General features: G+C 31.9%; 3 protein-coding genes and 1 non-coding gene across 4 annotated transcripts; 1 reads left to right on the top strand and 3 right to left on the bottom strand.

The window, feature by feature from the left end:
* Positions 1-1,167: 1,167 nt before the first annotated feature.
* On the bottom strand, positions 1,168-1,677 carry LOC125821435 (E3 ubiquitin-protein ligase RHA2A). The gene has a single exon (XM_049500851.1). The coding sequence runs from the start codon at positions 1,675-1,677 to the stop codon at positions 1,168-1,170; it is 510 nt and encodes a 169-aa protein (XP_049356808.1).
* An 8,518-nt stretch (positions 1,678-10,195) lies between these two features.
* Positions 10,196-19,636, bottom strand: LOC125821412 (nuclear poly(A) polymerase 1-like). Its single transcript, XM_049500831.1, has 13 exons — positions 19,501-19,636; positions 18,801-19,383; positions 17,615-17,692; positions 17,429-17,536; positions 16,150-16,212; positions 15,901-16,059; positions 14,495-14,608; positions 14,358-14,420; positions 13,910-14,239; positions 12,485-12,649; positions 11,578-12,387; positions 10,774-10,844; positions 10,196-10,689 (listed from the first exon to the last, which is right to left on the bottom strand). Exons 2-13 carry the CDS (start codon positions 18,888-18,890, stop codon positions 10,647-10,649), a joined length of 2,094 nt encoding a protein of 697 aa, XP_049356788.1. The 5' UTR covers positions 18,891-19,383; positions 19,501-19,636; the 3' UTR covers positions 10,196-10,646.
* A 2,925-nt stretch (positions 19,637-22,561) lies between these two features.
* LOC125821587 (DNA replication complex GINS protein PSF3-like) lies at positions 22,562-26,643 on the top strand. Its single transcript, XM_049501007.1, has 7 exons — positions 22,562-22,587; positions 22,785-22,876; positions 22,987-23,058; positions 23,144-23,244; positions 23,679-23,777; positions 25,691-25,830; positions 26,318-26,643. The coding sequence occupies exons 2-7, from the start codon at positions 22,832-22,834 to the stop codon at positions 26,425-26,427; spliced, it is 567 nt and encodes a 188-aa protein (XP_049356964.1). The 5' UTR covers positions 22,562-22,587; positions 22,785-22,831; the 3' UTR covers positions 26,428-26,643.
* Positions 26,644-26,841: 198 nt separating this feature from the next.
* LOC125821589 (U6 spliceosomal RNA) lies at positions 26,842-26,943 on the bottom strand. The gene has a single exon (XR_007442600.1). It is a non-coding gene; the product is annotated as a U6 spliceosomal RNA (small nuclear RNA).
* Between the last annotated feature and the right edge of the window lie 7 nt (positions 26,944-26,950).

The raw sequence follows: 26,950 nt of genomic DNA, 5'->3' as shown, positions 1-26,950 counted from the left end.
AGGTTTCATTACTATTCATTCCCTTGTTAAAATAAAACTATATTTAATGGTTTTTAACTACTAATCATATATCATCATTGTGGTTGTCCTTACGATTTGAAGGAGAACTCGCATCAACTTAGATAGCTTAAGATATAAGTACAACATCAACATATTCAGTATCGTCCTACAAATAAGACTAAGATTAAGAAAAAATATATGATGAAGCAATGCAACAACCATTAGAGGTAATATTAGAAAATAGTCATGTACTTGGTTATGTACATATTCAAAATCCATTTGATAAGATTGTGCACCAGAAACATGCAACTTGACTCTTAAGATAACCACATATAATCAATTTGTTTGTCTTACAGCACCAACTCTCGATCTCCTCATCATTGAAGTAGAATATTGTGTTTCAAATTGAAGTCTTTATCTTGATTAAATATGTTAAAGAAAGAGTTCATTACCAAAAGGTTTCAACAATTTAATAACTCAATTGAATTAGCAAAATTACTACTTCTATTTAGTTCCTGTTCACTTTTTTATTTGTCCACTATTTCAAAAAAATTGTAAGATTGTTCATTTTTAATACTATCAACAAAAGATAAATATTTTTTTTCATGTCTTAGCTTTAGCATTAATTACGTCTTCTCCAAATTATTTTACAACACCTAGTACTAAAATTCAATTAATAGATATATTATGATAAATAATCATGTCAATCACTAATTCTTAATGAGCATGTCTATCTCCAAAAATATTCAGTAAAAATGAATGAAGAAAGTAATTACCAAAAGGAGAAATAGCCCATTTTTTAGGGCATGACCTTCTAGGAAGAAGAGGCTCATGACCATTCCTTCGAGGAAGCCTAGATAGCGAAAGGTTATTTTTCTAAAAGAAAATGGTGAAAACTATGAAAAATCACGAAGTTGATTGACTAAGCTCGAGTAAAGCTCAAACACCGAAAGCTAAAAAGAAATGAAAAGGAAATCATATTAAGATGTAGTAATACTAACAAAAACAAAAACCTTTTTACATCATTATCAAGTGGTAGAAAAGAGCTTCCTATCAATGCCCTTCAAAAACAAAACAAAAAGGAAAACAATACTAATTTCCTAAAAAAAAAACTAGAAAAAAAAAAGAAAGAAAAAAAGTCTAATTTTCATCGTCGACCATTAACACTCAGTTCAACGAGAACCAAGCAAGTAAATCCCCAGCAACGCGCCGCCGCGCTCTCACCACGCGCTCACCGGAGACCGAAGTAGACCGGCAAAGTGGACAGTTGAAATTTAGCGTATTGAACCACCCATCTAAACACTCCGTGTGAAACACGTGCCGGCATGCTAACTTGCGCACCCGGTCACCATCACCCAACCGGTTCAAGCAAACCACACAGGTACTTGAATCGGCACCGGTTTTTTCATCATTTTGCTGTTGATGATGATAAGATAGCAACCGGTTCAGATTAAGCTGATCGGCGAGGAAAATAACTCCGGTTAAACCGGACCCGACCGCTTCACAGAACGAATCGTCGATTTGATGAGGGGTAAATCGGGAAGAAGAGATGCCAAAAAATTGAAGGAAAGTGTAGATTAAGGAACGGAGATAATTAAGAGAATTAGCAAAAAGGGTTATCATTAATATTGGAATTGATTCAGTAGAAATGTCACTAAGCTGGTTTTGTAATCCCATATTTTGGGATAATACTATTATTATGGTTTTAGAATTTGCTTAAACACTTTTTTCTTTCTTTCAAATGGAAAAGGATGAGTGGATATATATATAGTGTTATTTTGTGGGACTTGATTGGTTGGGGGTTGGGGGTGGAAGTGGGTGGTGGGATGAGAGGGGGTGGTTGGTTGCGTTGGTGAAGTTAGTTTCTATCCGTTCACGTTTACTTGTTCTCGCTAAATTTTGTAGATTTCTTAAGATATAACGATTAATATAAATAGTTTGTTACAAGTAGATATATAGTTTTAGGTCTTAAAAAATGATTCGATAAATAAGTAACTAATATTGAGAGTAAAACAGAAAAAAAAAATGTTATTTTGTTGATATGTTCGTTATGTCTATTTATTTACATTGATTTTGCAGATTTCTTAAGATATAACTAGGGTTGTTCATGATTCGGTTTGGATCGGTTATTAGTTAAAACCAAAACCAAACCAAACCAAATAAAAAAAATAACCATCGATTTGGTTAACGCCGGTTTGGTTTGGTTCGGTTTGGTTAGATTTTTTCGGTTCGAAACTAATAAGTTTGTTCTGGACATACGCATCTTAATAGACAAAAACACTTAGTACATGAATAATTCACAAATAAGCTATTACGCGAACAAAGTGATTCATCCAATGTACCAAGTTTTGGAAACTAAAAAAACTCATTGTCAATAGCATAAAGTTGGTTCAATATTCTGGAGATCTCAACATCTTATCAATAAACTTTTCAATAAAATTACACCTTAAAATATTGAGAAATTACTTCTAAAAAAAAACCAATATTTCATAGTCAAAACTAATCAATTACCATCTTCTTTAGCTTGAGCTTTAGATTATTCAATGTTGCGTTAGAAAATTTTATATAGGACAGAGAGAGTATGATCTTTAAAGTAATGAATATTGAGGGATTTAGACTTAACGTTTTTATAGTTGGCCTAAAATATAAGTGTTGGGCTTCATAAAATAGTAAAATTAAAGACTTAGGTTAATTAAAATTTATCAAAATACTTATATTTTATTTATAAATAATTGTAAAATTTATATATATAACTTCTCGTTCGGTTTGGTTATTTTTGCGGTTAATTTTTAGTAAAACCAAAACCAAATCAAATAATATTGGTTTTTCAAAATTTAAAACCAAACCTAATCAAATCAAACTAAATATCGAATTTTTTAATTGGTTTGGTTTTATAACCATAACCATAACCATGAACAGCCCTAGATATAACGATTAATATGAGTAGTTTATTATCATATGCATATTAATTGATATATAGTCATAGGTTTTGAAAAATGATTTGAGAAATAAGTAATTAATGTTGAGGGTAAAACAAGAAAAAAAAATTCTCTTGATATGTAAAAAGTGACAACTAAAACTGAAAATCTATTTTTAGAATACTGGACAAGTAAAAATGAATAGCAAAAGTATATAGCTTTGATTTCTAAATTAATTTGTTCGGACTTCAATTATCTTATCGAAATTTTTTATCTTTCACCAATACATGATATTTCTCATTATTAAGTATTTGTTACTATTTACCAATATAAATATCGAGCAACTCTAAGATTTCATTAGGTGATACATGTTTTGCCACTATAAGGTCTAGGCAGTATATATTATCTCCCATAATTAGACAATATATGCTATTCTCTTTGTTTTAATTTAAGCGTATTTTTTTTATTTAGTATGTCCTAAAAAGAATGTTATTACTTATTATATTTTGTAAGTTTTTAAATTTTAATATTTTACTTAACAAGTTTAAAACCGCAAGATTTAAAAGATCATATACATATTTAATTTAAGATCAAGATTCAAACAAAAAGTTCTTTGTTTCTCAAATTTTATATCTAATCAAACTACATCACTTAAATTGAGACAAATGAAAATATCTCCCACCAAATATAAGCAATATATATTATTTCTCGTTCATATAAGTATCAAATAAATTTATTCATATAAATATCGAATAATTTTATCCATAAATACGAAGAATAATATTCCATTATTCTATTATTATTTTATTGAAGATTCTCAACCAAACACCACCAGCTGTATTCTCTATTTACAAACGTACGTATCTTAGTTTTTTGCTTTTTGCTTTTTACAAAGATTTGATTTTTAGTCTGTCCACACAAATAAATGAGGAAAAAACTTTATATTATAATATTTAATTGTACCCAATAGTAATATCCTTAACCAAATATTCCATCAACTAAATGTGATGAAATTAGTGAGTTGGATATCGTGAATAACATGTAAAGAGCATAATTCTAGAGTCAACTTCCTTTACAAAATATTGTTTTGTACGTTTTAATTTATGTGATATAATTTAATATTTATAAATTAAAAATTAAAAAAAATTAATATTTGTGAGTTAAAGATATAACGTATCTCACAAATATCTCTTTTTCAAGTCTCTATTTAGATTTTGTCTTTATTTTTTAAAATCATGCAAATATAACTCTTAAAAATTATTTTTTTGAATAACGTTAGCCTCGAATTAATGTTTGATTATATATTTGTAAAATAAAATATCAAATTATTATCTAAGATAATAATATAAATTGAGTCAATATTTGTCGAATTATGATATTGAGTCAATATTAATAGAATTACTATAATCTTTATGTGGCATGCTTTATACACATGTACAACTTTTATTAGCAAGCGTTTGGACATAAAAATTGTAATTTCTTCCTTCTTTCTACAATTTTCTTTTTATTTTTGGCGAAGGCATGTTGTTTTGTGGGTGTCAAATCAATATTCTATTTATTTATTTCACAGAAAAAAAAAGTGGATAAAAATGTCCCATTAAATTTATTTATTTATTTATTGATAATCAAAAAATGTTCCATTACTAATTAATTAATTAAACAAAAGACTAAGTCGGCTGTTTTTGGATCAACCACACAATACTCTTTGAATAAAATTAAAATAATTGATGAACTGAAACTGGGTAAAGAGAACCAGGAGAACTAATTAATTAACTATAATTAATTAATTCATGGTATAGTTTATTAGGGAGAAGAATATTAATTGTCAAAGTTCTATGAAGATTTGCATATCCACCGACTGCATTATTAATCACCTTTTAAAAAAACCACTTGATACACAAAAATATAAATAAATAATTTATGGAGTATAATAATCCATAAACATTATTTTTCACATTTTGAAAATGCATATATTGACCTATTATATTTCAGTGTTTGCTTTTAATTTATTACTGTGGTGGAAGTACTCTTTTATACTTAAGCAGAGGTCTCGAATTCGAGTCCTCTGGGTACGGAGTCACCTTTGTAGTACTTAGGACTTAGGAGCACTTTACCCTCAATGTGGAACTTTCCGGCGAAATCTGAATATAGTCGAACTTGAATAGTAAATACCAAATGAAAAATCAAAATAAAAAATTAATTACTCTATTAATCTTAGTCTTCGATTTATTATTACCTGTCATTTTCTTCGCTCCAATCCTCCTTTTATTTCAATTGTCGAATTATTCAACACTCTTTCTCAGTGGCGGCTCTAGACGTTTGGAAAAAAAGCAACCGCCTTAGGCCCCAAAATTTGAGGGGCCTCATTTAAAAAAAAAATAATTTGTTATACATGTATTTTTTAAAAATATCGAGTATTATTTATAGAAAATATAAACTTTTCATAAAAGAGCAAAGAACTAATAAAAGTTTGATAAATTATGAGTACTATGTCCTAAGAAAAATTAAATAATTGGCTATAATTAACTTTACAAAAAAAAAATATTCGAATTTAAGGCCTCCATTCGAATTTGGCTTTAGGCCACCAATTTATTAGAGCCGTCCCTGCTCTTTCTCCTTTATATTTAGTATGATATTATATTTCCCTTCAATACTTGATTATATTTTGAGGTGTTTTATTTATCATTATCAAATTGAATAAGAATATGGTCGTGTACACCCCCACCTTCCCTAAACCCTTTAAGACTACACTAAATATGATATTGTCTTTAATTTAAGATTTAAGGAAGTTCACTATCTCATTCAAAAAGTAAAAAAAAAAACTAATTAACGAAGGAGGTATTATTTTTTATACTCAAAAAGTTAACCATGTTTGTATTAAAAAAAATTGTATGTTATAATGTTAACAATTTTTTAAAAACTTCAGATATATGGTGTTTGAAATTAAGTTTGACAAAACCTAGCTTCAGATAAAATATTCATGTTAGAATTAAGTTCGTGTAAAAATGGTTGAACTTCAATCATGTATACTTGAAGTTCAGGCAAAATCACTAAACTTTAGCTAAATTGAATTTCAATCATATAAAAATTTTAATACCACATATTAAATTATTTCAAAATATCTAGGTAGACTTTGCAATTTTTTTACGCGTTATCGATATGACTTAAATAATAATCTCAAACTTAGGTCATCATCTGTGCAGTTTAGCATCATATTAGTGGTCCTTAATTAACAAGTTAAACATTATTTTAATGAGTCTAGTACAAGTACTAACATGCTATATTATACTAAATTAATAATGGTTGTTCAAAGTTAGGCATAAGTACAGCAGAATCAGATTCAACAACTATTATTATCTCTAGAAACTCCTAAAACAGGTAAGGAAGTCATAATAGTTAATTTTGCAAGAAGACATTAATATTAAATTGGATTGTTTATTTTAATAATCATGAGATTAAATTTATATTATATGTGTTGATAGTGTTAAAATCTATGCTATTATTTAAATTCATTATAGAGGATTGAATCTGATTAGGATCGTGTCCTCGGAAAAACTAAAACCTCATTACATCAGAAATAATAGAGGTGCAATTGAAACAACACATTTATGGTTATATTTCAAGTTACCATATCAAATTTACGGTAACAAGTATATTATTTTAGAAATATTTTTTTACGATACGATAAATATTTTATATAATTACCGTGCACATAACTTAAACTCAAGGATATCTTAGGGAGGGGAAAGCCTATACTAACTTTGAATGTTCAAGAATGTTCTTAATTAGAAATTTCTAGAAAATTTGACAGCAAAACACTCTAATATAATATTTTAATAATTGTAAATGCCTAATCACTTCTTGTTCCACTCAATCTTTTGAATAATAGGAATTTGATTTGTTAATTGCAATTGTTTAAGTTGGAACATGTGGAGGTCAATGACACTATCTTGGTAGAATTCAATTAGAGCTGATAATGATAGTGATTTTAAAGATAATTGTAAATGATAGTGATTTATATTTATTTGTATTAGTGAAAACTCTTTATAATGACGTTGTTTATCTAGATATTTTGTTGATGTAGTAAATATTACTATATTGTCATATAATATAACATAACATGAAAAAATGAATAGAAAAATTAGTTACTAATTAAATTAGGAAACTTTATATATTATATTGTATGTATATATAACTTAAATTCAAAAATAAAAAATTATTGGCATCTATACACTTGTATGATGATCCACATATTGTGTTGTGATTAAGGTCAACTTTTTTAATAAAAGATAAAAATAAAATCACACCATAATGGCAATTTGACTCCATTTTAATACTTAAAAAAGAATGTGAAGATAGTGGTAGGTAGGCATATATAGCTAATATTTTGATTTTAATGTGGAGAAGCACATGAAACAACAAAATTAATCAAAATTTGTAGAGAATTCACACTTTATTGGGAATTAAAAATAAACAAAAATAAATAAATGCTTCTTTCGTTCCAAATTAGTTTGTCATGTTTCCTTTATTTAAAGTCATTCTGACTTTTTTTAAGTTAAATTTAATTTAGATCAAATCATATGTATATTTAAAATTTAAATACTCAAAAATATATAATAAATAAAATAAATTATAGTTTTTTTCATGTTAAGTTGGTGAAAAAATATATTTAAAATGTTAATAAAAGTTTTCATATAATTTGACTCTCAAGACATGAAACATAACAACTAATATAAACGGGAAGAGTAACAACAATTTAAGATGGTAACCACAACACCATAACGAATATAAGTCAAAGATTAAGCCCAATAATCAAATTTGACCTTGAAAAAGTACAAAAATGTCAAATCACTTTCAATGATACGTGTAAGATTTAAATCAGATAAAAACAAAAAGACACTAGTCACTATTATCACATGGGATTGCATATTGAAGTAGAATTCCTTGTTGCCTTCTACAAGGATATTTACCTCAAAATAAAGCATCGAAAGTTTGGTGTTCAAAGTATCTCATATTTATAAACGATTTGAGAAAGAATCACATCTTAAGAGATATGACATAAACAGTCTATCTTAATACCAACATTAATGGTCATTTCTATCGTTTGAATCATGACCTATAAGTCACATAATTTACCTCAAAAATATATTTGTCTTAAGAGATTCACCAAGATTTTCAATTAGATCATGAAAATTAACTTTTGAAAATTTATTTGACAAAATGTTTATAGCATGTTCGACTAAGCTTTTCAAATATATTTATTTTGAGAAATATTCATTTTTTTTTAGGATACTTTCGAACAAATACTTTTGAGGAATAACAATTTGTTATCATGTTTAACTAATTAATTTAATAAATAGTCAAATAATCTCTCTGTGTCAAAAAGAAGAAAGGAGAGAGGATGGAGCAACAAATTAAATGAATGTCTTTTGAATAATGAGGCAAGAGTGCAATAATATTTTTAGAAAGTCCGAGCAAATTAGTATCGTTAAGACATTTTAAGTTTAGAAAACATGAGAGAAAATGGTTGATGAATTTCAGCATTGGGAAAGTTGATTGATTGTTGCTCTTTTGTCTGCATTTTGCTCATGACAAAATTTAAAGATAAATAATCAAAACAATCTCCCCCCAATAATTGTGGTGAGATTAACGATATTTGGTGGAATCAGAATTTTTATTTAAGGATTTAAAATATGAAAAAATATATATATATAAAAAAAATAAAACACATATATATATATATATATATAAGCTAAAACAAGAATTCAACATCTACTAATATATACATCACAACTAATTTTAACTATGTATATATAATATAATTTTATGTCGAAAAGAATTCAGATGAATCAAATCTCTTCGACCCTACTTGACCATGCCTCTGCTTCCATCCTAATTTAGAGGTTTCTAGTTCGTATTTGGATATGAAATTTTTTTTGATGATCACCTTATACGACACTAATTCAAATTAATTGAGATTTCAATACAAATATCTCGAAACCCAATACAAAGACAAAAAAAAGAAAGCCAATGGTATGAAATACCAAGTGCAAAATTGACAGGTCCATTGAACACAAATACCTAATTTACCAACCTGAATTGGACATGCTCCATTTAAGACAAGAAAGAATGAATATGTTTGAATTTCAACCCTTAATGATGACTTTTCACCAATTATTTGTGTGTTTTACTTATACTTTCAAAGACCAAAAAAGAGTAAGTACACCAAAATAACTTAAAATTCTATTCCCTCCAAGACTTAAATATTTTGACCAATATGGTTAAGATATATTTTTAATGATATTGATGATATGAGCAAAATCGCAACTTATAATAGTTTTCATATAGTTTTTGAATAGCTAAATCTTAATTTTAATTATTGAATTAATCTAATCAAATTTAGCTTTGAAAATGAGTTAACTCTCAAGAAGCTAAATGTGATAATTATTTTGGTACGAGTGGCGAAAAGTCACGTTTAAGAACGCATGTCAAGAAAAGAAAAGAATTTAATGATAGAAATTTTCGAAGATCAGTAGCGAACAATTCAAAACTTGGATAAAATTAGTGGTGCACGATTCCAAACTAGATGGATAATAATCCATCCCTAAACGCAAGTCAAAATTCACTTTATTTAATTTCGAAAAAAGTGAAAAAATTGAACATCTTCGAACAACAAGAGTAATTAGTTTGCAATTATCTCCATATTCAATACAAAGTATGCTTACTAAGAGAATTGATATAATGGTTAGAATCTATCCATCCTTGACCATGCCAACTAAAGGGATTAATATAATGATTATAATTCCTCTATACAACAACAAAACTTAACTATATTCAACCTCGCGACATTATCCCATAAATGAGATCTAAAAAATGAAACGTATGCAGATCTTACCCTTACCTTATGAGAGGTAGAGAGCTTATTTATGATAGACCATCAACTCAAAAAGAATTAGTGTGCAAACTCGACATAATTCTAAATCAATCAAACCAATGAATTCCGAATACCAAATTATTAAACCAAACAAAGCAACATACTTACATCCCTGTTCACATAAACATAGAAGAAAAGGTTGTCTTATGACAAGATTAGTAGCATCAATAGGCTGCAAGACGTACACAAGAAGGCTATCTAATACTTCCAACATCATCATACTTGTGAAGTCCCACTAAAAGGAGTCTTGAGGGTAGAGTGTACGCAAATCTTACCACCACTACCTCATAGAGGTAGAGAGGCTGTTTCCGAAAGCCTATCTAATACTTCCAAATTCCACATATTAACCATGCAAATGATTATTTTTGCTTAAATTTTTCCAAAATTGAATTACACAAACCATAACATTCAAGTACATATTATTAGATAAGATATTATCCATGTAATTTACAATAAGCACCCAAAAAGCACATGAGGATGAGTCTTGTCCAAATGAAAGGTAGGTATTGAGTATTAAACAACTGATATAATTTACAAGAAATCCAATTTCAGTCAAAATTGGATTCAGTTCTTTCTTTTTTTCTTCTTTTCTTTTTTGCTTTAAAAACATTCATGGCTTAGCCTAAGAAATTGCAAGATGTACTGGCACCTCCAAGCCAAAATTGGATTCCAGCTCTCTTTTTTCTTTATTCCGTTTTTTTTTTGGTCCTGCGTCTTTTACATAGCTCCAATGCTTCATGTAAAGGAGTATTTGATGTATTTCGAGCTCCAGCATCTGGTCACTGCACATTTCTTCATGTGCTCTCAGTTGTTTTCCGCAAAGAAGTAAAATTGAACCTGCAAAGTGGTGCATAGATCACAAATCTAAATGCGCCTCTAGAAAAGTTCGCTCATTCAATTTGGTAGTAGTAGATACAATACCTAATGAGAGGCTTCTGAGGAACCACAAATGCAGCAGATGCAATGCTGGAGGACGGTGCTGGCTCAATCGGCTTTTAAGGGGAAAGGAGAAAGAGGCAAAAGATTAGAAGTTTGCATACAACATTTACTCATATGATGTAGCAGGCAAGCTTATTAAAGCATATACAATCGAGTCACAGAGAAATAGAGTGGTCTAACAAAGAGCTCTTTATTAAAGCTCCTGAAATATTCTTCAGTGCGAAGACTAAATGAAAAAGGGAGACAAGAGGTGGAGGAAAACATGAGCTAAAGACTTATTCAGGAAAGCAACTTTGAACATATCAAGCTTCTAAATTTGACCAAATTTATGTCTTTGAATCCCAAAAAGACCAACAGTACTAATAATTTAGTCTGACACACTTTTTTATTTCAACAAATCACAGCAACAAAATGCTGCCAATTTTTACAATCAATTCCAAAAAGACTAACAGAACTAATAATTTAGGGCCAAGAAGAATAAGATAATTTTTCCTAATATGACAGCTTGAGTAAGAGTGCGAGAGAGGGACAAAAGTCACATCAAAGAAAAACACAATCAACTGGTTTGTTAAAATTCTAAAAGGCACAATGTTTGTCTCTGTCAGAGACATTATCCGTACAAAAAATAGTCTAGGTATGATGCAGCCAAAAAAGTTGAAAAGTGAGGATATTTGTATAATGCAACTGTGTATGGAGAGACTGAGGGTGCACAAAATCAGGATCTCAAAAGACAAGTATTCGACACGTTTGGGATTAAAATTGAAGTCTATGAAGTTAGAAAACAACCTCAAGTTCTTCCAAGCCCTCGCTTTGCAGGACATTATTGCTAGAACCACCAATTCTGTCCTTTTCCTCTGATGTTGCTGCCCCAACAATTTGCTCTGGTGTAGGGGGCTCTGTCTGCAGCTCATCAGCCCCATCAAAATGCTTAACTCCATTTGTCAACTCCAGGTCATACCCAAGATCTTCAACACCATGGGGTCCACTTTGCTGGCTCACAGTCAGTTCTGCAGATTGCACGACTGTTATTGTCTCTGTTACAGCAGCACCAGATGCAGGCACAGGCAATGTGCTTTTGATAGAAACTTCAACTTGGTTATCAACAAGCGTAGTACTCGAAGTATCACCAATATCGGCTTCAAAGTGTTTCAACTCTCTAGTTTCACCTGGTGAGCTGGCATCACTGTCTTTTGGGCTAAAACCGGTATTAACTTCGTCATGTTTTCTCTTTCTGCTAGAAGCAGCATCTGGAGATGTTGTTTTAGCAGAGCCAAGCGATCTTGAGCCTGAACGGCTTTCACTTTTTGCAGGCTGAGCAGGACGTACTCCTCCCGAGAAGACAAAGTCAGGAAGATCCTTTCGTCTTACATGACACACATGAATCCACATGCTAGATTTCCAAAAAGAATATGCATATACATCTCGCTTAAAATCCTCAACTGTCGACCTTATATCAAACTGTTCGCCTTGTTGAGGATTAACACCTTGTTTTCTGCGCAATCCCATAAAATAAGAATGGTGAAATAGCTTAGATTTATCTGAGAATTCACCCGGATGTGGATGGCACTGAAGTACACCGACTGTGTCTCTCTCAATCTGGATGAATAGAGAAAGGAAGCTTCAACAATCAGTTCCTTTGGCGAAGCAGTTGCTGAAGCCATCAAAATGTGAAGTTTTAGAAAAGAAACATCACCTTTAGAGTAAGCAGGCGTATCCTAGATTCAACCCATCCTTTCCATTGCCTCATGTCATCGTCACTTTCTGTAGCTATGTCTATTCGCAAGTAGTTTTTATAGGCTTCAAAGAAAGGGAAAGGCTCAAATAGACTTCCCCAGCTAGCTTTGTTAGCTTCTATTGCCTGTATACACACAAAAGTAAGTGAGTGAAAGAAAACCTCAAAATTGATTAAAATAGGAATAACGATTGGAAGATAACAGCAATAGGATTAGAATAGAAGTCACAACTGTAGCGCATCAGTGCCACAAAAATCAAATGAACAGTCTAAAAAGACATTAGGAGATCAAGTATTTTAACCATGAGCACCAAATTCTTTCTTTAAAAGAATGGTAACAATAACCATGAACACCAAATTCAATATACACACAAGGTTGAACCTCCAAAGCAAACATTTAAGCCTTAAATTATGGAAAATGCAAACATCAATTGAACAAAAACTGAATGAAATTCAGCAAAGAGCTGAGATGAAGTAATCTTTGGTGACAGCAGAGCTTCTAACCTTCATATGACACGAATTCTAATTTTACTTATATGTATAGGAAGGGCTGTTTAAAATTTTCTAGGGGGTAAGAACGCCCCTTCCTAGATTGCAGTATGCACTAGAGACTACAGTTGAATGCTTACAATTCAACTGGGGTATGAATCAAGACTAAAATACTAAGACTATATAACCGTATACATTTGTCTCAATAGCGGAGCTTAGTTTCTCCCAAGGTTTATTAGAATCAAGCATACTCACCAAGTTAAATTTTGCTGCTACTATCTCGGGTGTTAGGGTTAAGATGTAGCATTCCATAGGCATCACATTTGGGATATTATGCCTACTTGGAATTTTTTTTTTGTTCTTTTTTTGAAACTGGTAATTTTACTTGTATTTTGTATATTAAATAAAAATAGAGAGAGAGTGAAGGACATATATAGCTCTAATTTATGCCACCCTTGTTGCCAGGGATGTAAGAGACGTAAGGTAAATATAGTCATTAAGGAAAATTCTGAATCATATGAAGCTACATAATTGCAGGCTACTTCAATCCGACTCTACCAAACTACAACAATTATGACATGCATTAAGCAACGAAAACATGGAACACTGAAACTAAAGTAAGCAGAAGGTGATTTATCATGTGATAAAGACAGTTGAGCAAATGCTTCTACTAAACCAAAGATGGTACTCCCACAGAATGCCACACCTCAATTCAAAAACATGATTGAGAAACATTCCTAAATCATAGTTTTGTTTTTGATGTTGTATTAGATAATAGAAACTAAATGGGTTCAATTAATAGAACCAATAAGAAGATAAAACCTGCAGATCAAAATGATTGCATTCAGTACAATAGAAATAGCAGTAAACCCCAAATAACTGAGCACACATAAATACCTCACAAATTTCATTCCCTCTAAGGAATTCTTCCATCATGACACGCAAGGTACTCGTTGAAACATTGTAACTCGAATTCATGCAGGGGTATGCTGGAGTTATTATCGGCATTAGATGCTGCCTATCTTTGAAATTCCTCCGAGGATCCCAATAGGCCAGCCCTAGAGATCCTTCATTTATTGGACACAGCAAAACTGGGTTTGGCCAGCGCCACAAACTGTAGACTCTGAAAAACCGAGAGACCAACATGCTAGGAGCTGCATTAGGATAAAGCTGGCAAATCCTAGCAACAAGCAGTGCCCAATTTATACCGCCTAGAAATCCGGTAACCTGGTCAAAATAGAAGTGACACAAGTTTAAGAGAGGTGAACTGTCTTTCACTAAGATGGCAGGTACTGCACCTTTTAAGGGCGAATAAAATTATACAAGGGCCATGACGGATTCTTACATTTGAGTAAACTCCACGCCGTTTTGCCCACAATCTCATGCATCTCAGTGCGGTGCGGAAACTCTACAGGGACCAAAGGGGGGGATTAAGCATAAAGTTTCAAATCATATATATTTACACAATTGTAAGGCAAAAACCTGAATATTCGGTACTAAATGCAAAACTTGATCTGTTACTCTGCATCCATTAAGACTACGAACAGTCTGATCATCCACATTCTGTAGTATAGACTCCTGAGAAACATCCAAGTCCTGCGACAGAAAAATAGGATTAAAATGTAATACAGTGCACCTTGAGAAGTTCAAACATTAAAATATTTATGCAACAGCACACCCAAGTTACAGATGAATAATAGTATGACAATAACACTAGTGAGAATTATGATCTTACAAATACAAGGAAAGCAGTATAGTCATCAGCACACAACAGGACAGAAGATAACTGAACACTACTGATAACGGATAACATTAGTGACTACAAAGATAAGTAGGAATAGGCAAGTGTATATTTCAGATTTATAAAAAGTAAACAAGAAACTAATAAACCTCTCTTGAGAAAAAAAAAACTTTTTAGATACTTTGAAACAGGACAGAAGATAACTGAACACTGCTGATAACGGATAACATTAGTGACTACAAAGATAAGTAGGAATAGGCAAAGTGTATATTTCAGATTTATAAAAAGTAAACAAGAAACTAATAAACCTCTCTTGAGAAAAAAAAAAAACTTTTTAGATACTTTGAAGCAGTCAAGAGTTCCAGAAGTCGTTGTGCAATTGCAGAAAAAACATACTAATTTGCATTTTACAACCAAGAGCCAGGAGAAGTAGCAAGTAATTATGCACAAATTATATAGTATAGTAATAAGATTTAATGTTCAATTAGTATTAAGAGCCTAAAGCAAACATATATTCTCATAAGATGACCAGGTGCAGTTCTCAATACCTATCCATTGTTATTTCATAAGCATCAAGTTGATACTTAAAGATACAGCAAAACCATAGTAGTTTTCCCTTGACCAGCTACTACTTGCATCGAAATAAAAAATGAAGGGAACTAATAAAATCTATCGAGACATCCATGTCATTTGCAAGTGACATTCTACACCAAAAAGCCGAATACCCGCCAGTTTCTACGTAGGAGACAAATTCCCCTTCAAACATCCTCTATCTCCACAAAATCCACAAACTGTAATAAAGGCTGCAATACTATTTTTCTATTTCCACTTTTGTCTCTTTCCATACCACTGCAATAAGCAAACTTAAGGATATGCCACACGACCTACATCATCCCAACTAAGTTGTAAAACATATCACGCATTTCCTTGGCTACTTTGGAATTTAATTTGGAAAATGAAAAAGTAAAAACACCAACATGAGGTGCTGAACCCACCATGCTAGGTTCACCAATTATGAAGACAATATGCAGAAGCGTATAACAAAGTCAAATCACAAATGCACATCAGAAGACAGATTTTCTAGAACTACCAAGGATGGTGCATCTCAAAGCAAGAGTATAATGAATCACATACAAGAGAATCATACCTCAGGAATAACCCAGAGTGATACATTCGCATAAAGAAGGTCTATAGAAACCCCATTGAACTTGAACTTCATAACAGGAACATGAGCGTCAGGAACAGGATGAAGTTCTTGTATTTCAGGCATCTCTTCAAGCATTCTATGAAGTTCACCAAAGAAGTCCTGCAATGTAAAGAGGAATATTACATGCATCAACCTTCAGCACAGAATCCTAAAATTAAAGGATGTAAACTGAAAAGGTTGTCATCCTACCTCACGCATCGCATGTCTAGGTCCTACACATAGTGTGTCTATATCAGCACCAGGGCCATGTACCTGTTAAAAACGACACAAAAAAGTTCAACTTGATAAAGTAAAGGGGTAAAAACTACCCGACAAGCAAGATAAGCCAAGCAATATAATATACAAAATAGACAAGCAATATAAATGTACAAAATACTCCTTTTGTCTTTATAGACTTAAGTCACCTTTTGTGTAAAGTACACATATAATCACAATACTAGAATGTAATATGTTCACTATCTAAAGTTTCTCCTTCCAATTTTAAGTCACGAATCCCGCCTGAAAAAAGGGTGACAGCTACTACAAAGTATCACTACATAATTTTTTTTTTATGATAAGGGAAACCCGCAGCCGCTACCCTTTGGGTGCGCACAGGGTAAAACCCCCGCTCCTATGCAATAGCTCGCAAACCACATAGGAGAGGTAACCCACACCAGGCAAGCCCCATAATTTCCCAAATTTGAAAAGCTAAGCATCACAATGATGAGAAAAAGACCAAGGAACCCAAAGGGTGAGGCCTAGTGGTTAATTAAGCAGACTGAGAACCATGAGGCCTCAAGTTCGAATCCCAACGGAGGCAAAAACACTAGGGTGATTTCTTCTCCATTTGTTCACAACCTTGGTACTGGTAGTCAGAGTTGCATGATACCTGCTAGTAGGAGATGGCAAATACCACATTCAAATTGGTCGAGTTGCGTGCAAGTTGGCCCAAAACACTATGGTTATAAAAAAGAATGATGAAAAGGGCCAAGTTGGAAAACCAACTAATAAATAACAAAATAGAATTGACAGGACAACAACAATATACCCAGTGTAGCCCCACTTTGTGGGATTCGGGGAAGGTAGAGTGTATGCAGACCTTACCCCTACCTCAGGGGAAGAGAGGTTGTATCCAGTTGATGGAGAAGTAAAAACACCTAATTATTCTTGCTTACTGAAGTTGTCACAAGATCGCTATAAATTAAAAGGTCTGCAAGGGCTTGCCAACAAGTTTTGGACCAAATGCGCACTCCTCAACCAAGTTCTATATTAGATTTAACAAATTTATTATACATGCAACTGCCTTTAACTTGAGGAAATCTTGTACTCCCTAAATATCCAATCAAGCAAATACCCCCGACCCCCCAAAAAAAATCTTCAATTTAAGTTGTTACAGTACTGAGGCATAGACAAACAAACAGAAGCGTCAGACTATATGCTACAAGTTGAATCCAACAAAGGGAATAAACAAGACAAAAGAGACACATACACCAAGCCGATATGAACCAAATGTGAAGATTTTTGCATTTGCCTCATGCACCAGGTCATCATTGAAGCCTTTAGCACGACAGACATTTTTCACCCACGTCTTCACAATCTGTTTCACTCCAAAATCAGTAATTAATGACTTAGTTATAGAAGACTAGAAATTCTTAATTTCAAAAATATGAAAAACCTGGTCTAATCTCCCTAGCACTTCCTCCCTTTTAATGGCCTCTTCATGACTTTCATATAAGCCTGCATCTGCAAGAAACTGAAAAAGTGCAGTCCTCATCAGATATTTTTTAAGAAATACAATCTCTCTCTCACGCACACAAACATGTGGAGGCGTGAGTGTGTGTATATATATCAGCATCTCAGAAATCATATTTAGGTTCAAACATTGTTCTCTCTTGAACCAGACATCATTTCCTTGGGAAACTAGTTTGTGTCACTTTAATCATTCAATGGCAAAACAAAACATGGTTGAGAAGGAAAACTTAGCTTGATTTTAAATCACAGCTTAGATTGATTTTTAAAGCACCCTCTCAATGCCATAAGTAGAAAGCATGGTTATGTCTGGTTAACTTCAAAATTGAATATCCTATCTCATTAATCAAGCAAATACAAAACATTTCTACTAAACACTAGTTTATGCTCGGTATAGGCTTATAGTTGACAAGCCTTCTGAAAAGTATCTATGTGAAGTATTAAACTACCTATACAAGTATTTAGTTAAGACCTTAGCTTAATTTACTTGGCTTAAAACTTTTATTATCACCGCTACGTTAAAACAGCAACTATGATGACAATGGACCTGCAGTGCACAAGGTAAACCCCACTCTAGTGTAATAGCCCAGCTATAGTGTAATAGACCACAAACCACACAAGAGGGTTAAACCACACTAGGCAAGCCTTGTGCGACGAGCTCGAATGAGAAGGCATGCATGGGTTTCAAACCAGAGACCCCCCATTTGGGAGATCCCTGCTCAACCAACTCAGCCACATTTGCAGGTTACTTAAAAACAGTATTTATAATTACTCATACTCATAGATATACGGGTTTGGTTTTTTTGGAGTTGAACAGCAAATCTCTTTGAAGATCCATATGTTCCAACTGATATACTCGGTATTTAACAAGTATACAATGGAACTTTTAACTTACAAATCAGCTCAACAAACAAAGTGGACGACACACAACCTCACAGTTTATAACCTTTGAATTATGCAAAATCAACTCTACCATGAATTCAAATTCAGGGGAAACTGCTTAACTTGTTAAACCATAGTATTCTTTATACATAATCTGAAAACCCATCACAAATACAGCAGAATTTTTTATTTTTTTCCAATCAAAAGCATAAGGTAAATCAAGAACAAACCTTTTCCAGTTCGCGGTTTCTAACAACATCCAATTCAGAGGGTCCACCAGTTGAAATTGGCTCAGATATTCCATATGCAGTGTTACTCATCCTCTCCAGAGAACACAAATAACTATTTCTCTTTTTTTCTTTTTTAGTCAATTGAAAAAACACAGCAAAACTCTATAAAGCTCTTATCTTTTTTGCATATAATAACAAAATAAACCTTGAATCACAAATTGTTTTCTCTTTTTTTCATAAATCCACTTACAACAATCGAATGTAACTGGAGAAACAAAAGAAGGGTAAAATCAAAACTGAAAAAGGAAAAAAGAAAATTTATGAGTATTATACTTTAGACAAATTCTCATTAAATTGAGATAAGCTACAATCAAACGAAATACAATAAACAAACACCAACAACTAAAAACCCTAACTTTCTCGATTTTTTTTTCTTTTTTTCTCTAATACAACCTTCAAACCACCAACAAAGCTACCGTAGCTGCTCGATTTTTGCAAAATAAAGCCTTAGAAACTGCGCTATTCTCTCAATTGACGCCGATTTTTGCTCGATTAAAGCTTCGTTCTTCGCAGGATCGAAACCCTAGAATTTAACCCCAAAAAAATCAGAAAAAATAAACCGATTGAAATTGAGATTATATATACAAATATATGTAGATAGAAAAGACAAAAAAAAAGAGAAATTGAAGATGAAGCTTACCGGAGAGAGACGAGGCGGAGCCACTGGTCGACGAATGAGGAACACGGAGGAAGAGGGCACTGAAAAGCAATAAATAATGGAGAAATATTTTTATTTTATTTTATTTTTTGTATAAATAAATACTACTTAATAAATAGGGGAAGTAGATTAGAACGTTATGAGTTTGATTCGTGAAAAAACATGTTACAAAAATACATGTTCAGACGTCTTATAGATTATCGCGGTACGGTTTTTTTTATTTCGAGCCACAAAAATAATATCATAAGACTACTTATAATAGACCCTTATATGATACTTATGATTAGATTCTTTCTTAAATATATACAAAAATCTTTAGTAGGGAGTGTTGTCCCCCGAATAATATACTACGCGATACGAATCAGAATTTATTGAACACAAATGTAGATATCAAATACATATTAAAAAAAAATTACATACATATATTTATGACTACTATTCGACTAATTTATATTTGGAATGTAATTAAAATTAAAATATTTTATTTAAATAATTTTTCTATTCTCATTGGTTGAACTTGTAACCTATAGCCTATAGGTAAGTCCGTAAGTGCAAATACATCTCATTTATCTCATCAAAAAATTAATGAGATCAAATTTTGACTAAGAAAATATGAATTACCAACATAATATCTCTTTTTTATAAGAATTTAAAATTTATTAGAAATTAAATACGACACACTTTATATAGCTTAGTTTCGATAGTTATAAACAAAAATACCAAAAAAGTGTATAGTTATAAAGGAAAAAAAAAGAATTTTAGTTTACTTGTATAATAACTATGAAAATTAAGAACGAGAAAAAAATTATTTTATGAGAATATATTAAATTTTATTTTAAAAGTGACACGCAAAAGTCAAAAAGAAAATGAACAAGTGATACTTTCGTGAAAAGAAAATTAATTTATAATCAAGAAAGTTTGACAAAAGAAAAAAAAACCTATTTGAATAGTCATAGTTTCTCTTCAATAATATTGTAGTCTCCTTTTTTTTCAATAATATAAACACAAATTAGAAACTAAATAAAATGTACCTTATATAGCTTAGTCTTGGTCTTTTGGTAGCTAATATATATAAATAAAAATATAAGAAAAGTTTATAGTTATAGAGGGAAAAAACCTTTATTTTTACTATGATAATTAAGAACGAGACGAAAAAATAGATTTTATTTTAATAGAGACACTCAAACACCTAAAGATCAAAAAAAGAATTAAACAAATAATACTTTTGTGAAAGGAAAATTAATCTAGAATCAAGAAAGTTTAAGAGAAAAAAAAACGTGTTTGAATAGTAATGAGTTTTTTTCAATAATGTGGATATATATATAGGAATGTAAAAATTAATCTAGTTTTACATACCATCAATTAAAAAAAAAATTGTTCTTGTGCTACAAACTTTATCAAGTTCCTGTATGATCACGATTTCATTGGTGATTAATGTACAATAATTTGCACAAATATAAGTTAGAATTTTAAAAAATAGTAATAAATTATCACAACAAATCAAATTTAGAAAAATAATTAGTCAATATAAGTGTAGTGCAATGAGCAAATATAATTGACACAAGTCATATAAAGGTGGAAGATGATGCTTTCCAACTCACTAATTAGTTAAAGTTTTAGGTCCTTAATATTTAAAAAATTAATTAAAGCTAATAATAGTGGAATATGGTGATATCACACTTATGCTACTTTGAAAATTTATAATTGAGTAGGTTACAAATATTTTATGAATTTAGTAAAGATAAGTGTAAATTGATTTGGATACTATAATTCTAAAAAATATATATAAGTGGACACAAATGTGAGTGTGTCAATTATATAAAATCTATCAAGACTTATATATAAGAACGATCTACCATCAAGCTATTGAGTTCATCTGAATTCAGTACTTTCGATACTAAATGTAACTATTTATCGATATCAACTCTATGAATTCTATCGAGACTTAAATGCAAGGACGCTTCCTCTTCTATCAAGAAGCAAGCTTAAAACATAAGTACAAGCTTTACGCAACTCGAATATGAATTAGTCGATATCCCAAAAATGATGTCGAATGTGGGAAACCAATTTTAATATTTTCCCAAAACATACGGGCATGAATGAAATAAGGGCTCGTTTGGTGTGAGGGATTAGAAATAATAGTGATGGGATAAGGAAATAGTGATGGGATAAATAAAAAATTATGTTGTTTGGTTGGCAAGTCCGGGATAACTTATCCCGGGATTAATAATTAGTACCGGGATAAGTTATCCCTCCCCATGGGTGGTATAGTAATCCCGGGATAACTTATCCCGAGATAGAATAGGTAAATGACAACTATGTCCCTTTAAATCCTTTTTATGTATCATTTTTTACATTTATGTATATTTACATTTTTTTAATACCATGTATAATAATATTTACTACTCCTTATTTTTATGATAATTATACATATTTTTCTATTAAAAAATTATACTATATAAATATAATTTTTATTTATGAATTTATTTGACTAATTCTTATGTTTATTTTATTTTGATATCTCATAAATTTTCTTCTCTTTAATAAACTTAAGAGGAAAGTTCTATTTTTAAGCTAAATAAGAAAAAAGTTATATTTTTAAATACACATGGTACTTATCATGGGAATACATAAACAAAAATATTTAAGTTAAAAAAAAATAAAAGTTTTATTTTAAAAAATGAATAACTAAAGCTCACAAAGAAAAAATTAAAAAGTTTAAATAAAGTGAAGGGTAATTTTGTAAACAAACAACTTGTTCTTAAAATTTATCAATATATATTATTTTGAATATAACAAACCAAACACTCAATAAGAAATAATCCCAGGACAACTTATCCATCATAACTAATCCCAACATAACTTATCCCAACATAACTTATCCCATCACAACTCATATTCAAACCAAACGACCCCTAAGGGTAAAACTAAAGGGCTCCATGTACAAATTCCTCTACTTTAATATTAGCGCCATTTTTATCTCAATTTTTTTTAAAATATATATATTCGCGCAAAAATGGCGGGTTAGGGTTTCGATCTCATTCTCTCTCTTCCACTCTGAGCATCTGGGTGAGTATTTTACTGCTAATTTTGTGTAGCATTTACTCTATTTTTGTCAAATCTCAAATAAAATCAGTAATTTTTAGATATAATTTATGTTTTCTTGATTTTTTTGAATCAATGAACTCAATATGGTTGAATCTCTGAAAACAATCAGATAGATTTGAAACGTTCATAATTTGTTGCTTCTGGGTTTTTTCTTTCAGCGAGTCGTAGCGAAGATTGTGGTGAAGTTCTCTTTTTACCATTGAAAATGACAAGTTATTATGATATTGATGATATATTAGCTGAGGAAGAGGTAATTTCTAGTTCATGATTTTTTTTGTTTTTTTTTTGGGTTAAAAATGATTGTAATAAGGTATTTGGTGTAAATATATTTATGGGTTTGATACTAGTTTTGTAATTCAGATGGTTCCAGCTGTGTTCTTGCAAACAGCTAATGAAGTTGGGATATTTGATTGTGCTGATGACACTAACAAGGTAAAATACTGAGGGTTACTATCTGTCGAATCTGTTTCATTTTTCGTGACCAAAGATTGATGGTTATTTCCTCTTTGAAATCCAGGTGGAAGCGGGTACACATGTGGAAATGCCCTTTTGGCTTGCGCAGGAGCTATATGTGAGACAAGCGGTATCCATCAAAGTTCCTCCATATTTTGATACCAAGTAAAGATCCTGGTGTTTCTCCTTATAGTTTCATGCTTTCCTCTATTTTAAACATGAGTGGAATTAGTTAAGTATGCGAAAAGTGGCAGTTATTGGACGAGATGTCGGATATGTGTGGACACTTGGTCTTACTAGTGCCAACATCAATTTATTGTAGTACATTTTAGAAGTCGATCAAAGGATTGTAAGTCACTTGGTGTTCTTTTTGGCCTGATGAAAATCTGCGATGCTCTGATTCTTTTCTGCTTTGTATAGAACATGTCATAGCTCATATGATAATTCGCATCTCAATTCTAACTTTTCTCTCTCTGGGGGTGAGGTTGCAAAAGTATGAGTGTCTTATCTCAGTATTAAAGTTCTTGGTACACAGGTTGTACTTGTTTTGTAGATCTGAGAGTAGAAACCTGTTTATTTATTATATGCTAATTTACCAGAGCCAAAACGAGGAATGAAATAGGAGCTGATGCAGCACATGTTGATCTAAGAAGTTTATGCCCCTACTTTTACGATTTTGGATGCAAGATAGCACGCCTGTGAGTTCTTCTTGACTATGTTTCCTTCTGCCTGCAACTTTTGTTATTCTTCTTATCACGTTATAGCTGTTTCCCCTATTGCAAGAACCCCCAATGCCCCTGGTAAGGGAACTGATGTAGAATGATTAATGCGAGACAAAACCTTGCTGCTTTGACTTTTAGCTGGTTATTTAATTCTAAGCATCACTACATTCATTTGATATCTTGATGATTACAAAATAATCACTTGTACTTACAATTGTCATTTCTAGTGTAGCATTATGTTCTAACTGGTCTGAATCATCAATGGTTGAAAAAAACTCTTTTAGTGTGTTATCATGCTGTCAGGCTGTCAGCGTCTTTAAATTATTTGAGAGGTATAAGTAATCTCATTTGATGATCTGGTTTGATGGGCGAATAATTTTACAGTTAATGTGGAGATGGTGGCACCCCATCTTTTGACGTTTTATTTTACAGAATGCACCCATCAGCAAAGATATGCAAAACCCATTTTGTTGCTATCTTGAAAGGAGTGGATTCCAATTTGCCTTAGCACCATTGTCCCTTGCATCACCCCCTCCATCCCCTCCTAGCACTTGGCCAAAAGTGTGATATACTGTTTCAGTTTCTTTTTCCCTGTCTAAATTATTGCCATCATCTTCTAATTTCTTGCCTAAGTGCACTCCAAAATCACTGAAGAACAGTGTCCAAATCTGCCAGCTACTTTTGCAATGCAATAGTAGATGATTTGTAGATTCTACTGATGTTTCACATAGAATACATCTACTACATATCGAGAACCTCTTTTTCACAAATATCATGGGTCAAACAAGCATTCTTTGCAGCAACCCCACCAAAGCAAGCAACCATAAAAGGTGCATAAGTTTTCTGCAACATTTCCCAGGGCCAAGCATAGTTCCACTTCCCAGTTTTCTTCCTCTATAAGTTTATAATAGTTCTTGACTGAAAAAGCTCCAATAAATTCAGAAGACTGGACCAGAATGCTGCCAGGGAGGAGAGTTTTGACCTAATATGGATATAGTTCATAGTACTTTATGAGAAGCATGAATTTTTAACCTGAAACTCGTGCAGTTTATGGTACTTTATATGAAGCACTCTATTTGTCAGTTAATGTTCAATGCTGTTTGCATTTCTAATTTCTTTGGTGCATTATTGAGATTAGGAGGTTGGAAGCTTTGCTTCTAGAAAGATTGATTTTATTGTTCCTTCTTCACCTATAATCTATTCCTATCTGAGTTGCTATATTAAATGTGTACATGGATTGGGAAGAGAAAGGGGGGGGGGGGGGGGATCTGCTACTTTATTAAGTATACTTGATCCAGACAGGTATTTTGTCAACTGGATTACAATACCTTGTTCGTAATCTTTAATCTTGACATGGCAGATTCTCAATTCTAATCTTGTCAGTGTAATTCAAGTCTACTTTTATGAAGTGTACTTAGACAAGTATTGGTTTATACTCATACCTGGTTGCATCCTGCAATCAGAATGATTTAAGCACATTAAAGTCTTGAATCTTCTGTTTGCTATCCTATATTTTCCCTTCAAGGAAAAAAAGTAAAGGGAAATTTAAATGCATGCATGTAACAGGTGGCTCCTTTGTTTCTTGTTGTGGTGAGGCTCTTTCTTTCTCTATTTTTCTCAGTGTAGTGGGATAGCTCTTGTTATTGAGCTGTTCATGCAATTATAAATTCATATATCAATCTTTGTGTTTTTAATATATCAATTTTAACTGCTTTGAACCTACTAAATGACAACTCACAAGGGAGGAATGATGATTTTATTCATATAACGATCCTGATTTTCTTGTCCTTTTCGTTGCAGATTAGTCAATTGATATCAACATAGATGCTTAATTTGGTTTCCTTCAGGTCAGCGTTATCTCATGTTCAACATCTTTCTTGTTGGAACAGGATTGGTGAAAAAACCATTGGACCTCTACTTCTGGTTGCATTTCGAACAAGATATAGAGAAGTCCTCATCAAGGCTCATACTGCAGCATCAATTGTGGCACCCAAGCACTTATCTCTTCTTACAAAAGAAGAGACTAAATGTGAGAAAATTCTACCAAACTATTGATTCTCTATCCTAATTATCCCCCTGCCCCTCCAAAAATATGTTGCTCGGACTCTTCAAAAATGCCACAAGGTGCGCGTCGGATTCTTCAAATGTAGTGCACTTTTTGGCGATCGAATATGGGTGCAACAAGATTTTTAGGAGTCTGAGCAACATAGCTCCAAAAACATAAATCATCTTGTGATTAGGGGCTTTTGGACAGTTTCCTAAAGAACCTTTTTTGAAAATGATTTATGGTCCAAATACTTATAAGATTTAGGGTGTGTTTGGCATTCCCAACTTCAACTAGAAAAACAAATCTATTAAAAAATCAGGAACAAATGAGTTCCACAAGTAGCATTCCATGTTCATTGTGTCCTTCACCTCCAACGCCCTATAGTATTTGTCTAGATTATAGTGAAATGTTGTTATAACAAGGTTTGACTATATTAATATTTTTTTATTTTTTTTTATCAATGGTGAAGTGTATGAAGCTGGTCAATCCTCAACAGCAGCATTTAAGAAGTGGAGAATGGGAGGTCCTAGACTGCAGAAAGCTTCTGTACTTGGGAGAAAGAGGAAACCCGTTGAATGAGTTTATGTACTTGAAACATTTATGATCACTCCTACTGAATGTGAAGATGTGTTTAGTATCTATTTTACTATTCAATGAGATTTACATTTCCTTCCAACTTCAACTTCAACTTCTTTTGTGCAGTGTATAAAAATAGTATTGAATAGGGTGTATCAGTAATCTGACATTATTTTTTCATCGACTGCTTGATTTGTTGTATTAAATGAATAGGGTGTATTAAAATAGGAATAATATCATGTATTATTAATGTCATGATTTACTATGTATAAGAATAGTATTGAATACGGTGTATAACTCTTTTTTTTACCCCTCCCGGCTCCCTGGGAGCTCCTACCTTTGTTCTCTTGGTAACTTGATCTCAACCTTAAGGTTGAAAGTAAATGATGCTTCCCATAGGAACAACTTCCTCTTGTAAAACTTTTTGACCATTTCTTGATTTGTGTGTTTCATCCTTGACTAGGCGTTATGTTAATCTTCTCTGTATTGTTCCAATTTTATTAGATGTCCCTAAGGGACATAACCA

Source organism: Solanum verrucosum, unplaced genomic scaffold, assembly GCF_900185275.1.
Source record: "Solanum verrucosum unplaced genomic scaffold, falcon-dt-bn FXZP01000217.1, whole genome shotgun sequence".
Lineage (NCBI taxonomy): Eukaryota > Viridiplantae > Streptophyta > Magnoliopsida > Solanales > Solanaceae > Solanum > Solanum verrucosum.
This window is presented reverse-complemented; position numbering and strand designations above follow the sequence as displayed.

Excerpts from the sequence above, each read along its gene's own strand:
- LOC125821435 (XM_049500851.1), bottom strand. The coding sequence starts at position 1,677 with ATGGGATTACAAAACCAGCTTAGTGACATTTCTACTGAATCAATTCCA.
- LOC125821412 (XM_049500831.1), bottom strand. The coding sequence starts at position 18,890 with ATGAGTAACACTGCATATGGAATATCTGAGCCAATTTCAACTGGTGGA. Across the intron at positions 17,537-17,614 it reads TGCTAGGGAGATTAGACCAG|ATTGTGAAGACGTGGGTGAA; the intron begins GTTTTTCATATT and ends GGAGTGAAACAG. Across the intron at positions 16,060-16,149 it reads CTAGACATGCGATGCGTGAG|GACTTCTTTGGTGAACTTCA; the intron begins GTAGGATGACAA and ends TTTACATTGCAG.
- LOC125821587 (XM_049501007.1), top strand. The coding sequence starts at position 22,832 with ATGACAAGTTATTATGATATTGATGATATATTAGCTGAGGAAGAG. Across the intron at positions 23,059-23,143 it reads GTGCTGATGACACTAACAAG|GTGGAAGCGGGTACACATGT; the intron begins GTAAAATACTGA and ends TTTGAAATCCAG. Across the intron at positions 23,778-25,690 it reads GGATGCAAGATAGCACGCCT|GATTGGTGAAAAAACCATTG; the intron begins GTGAGTTCTTCT and ends TTGTTGGAACAG.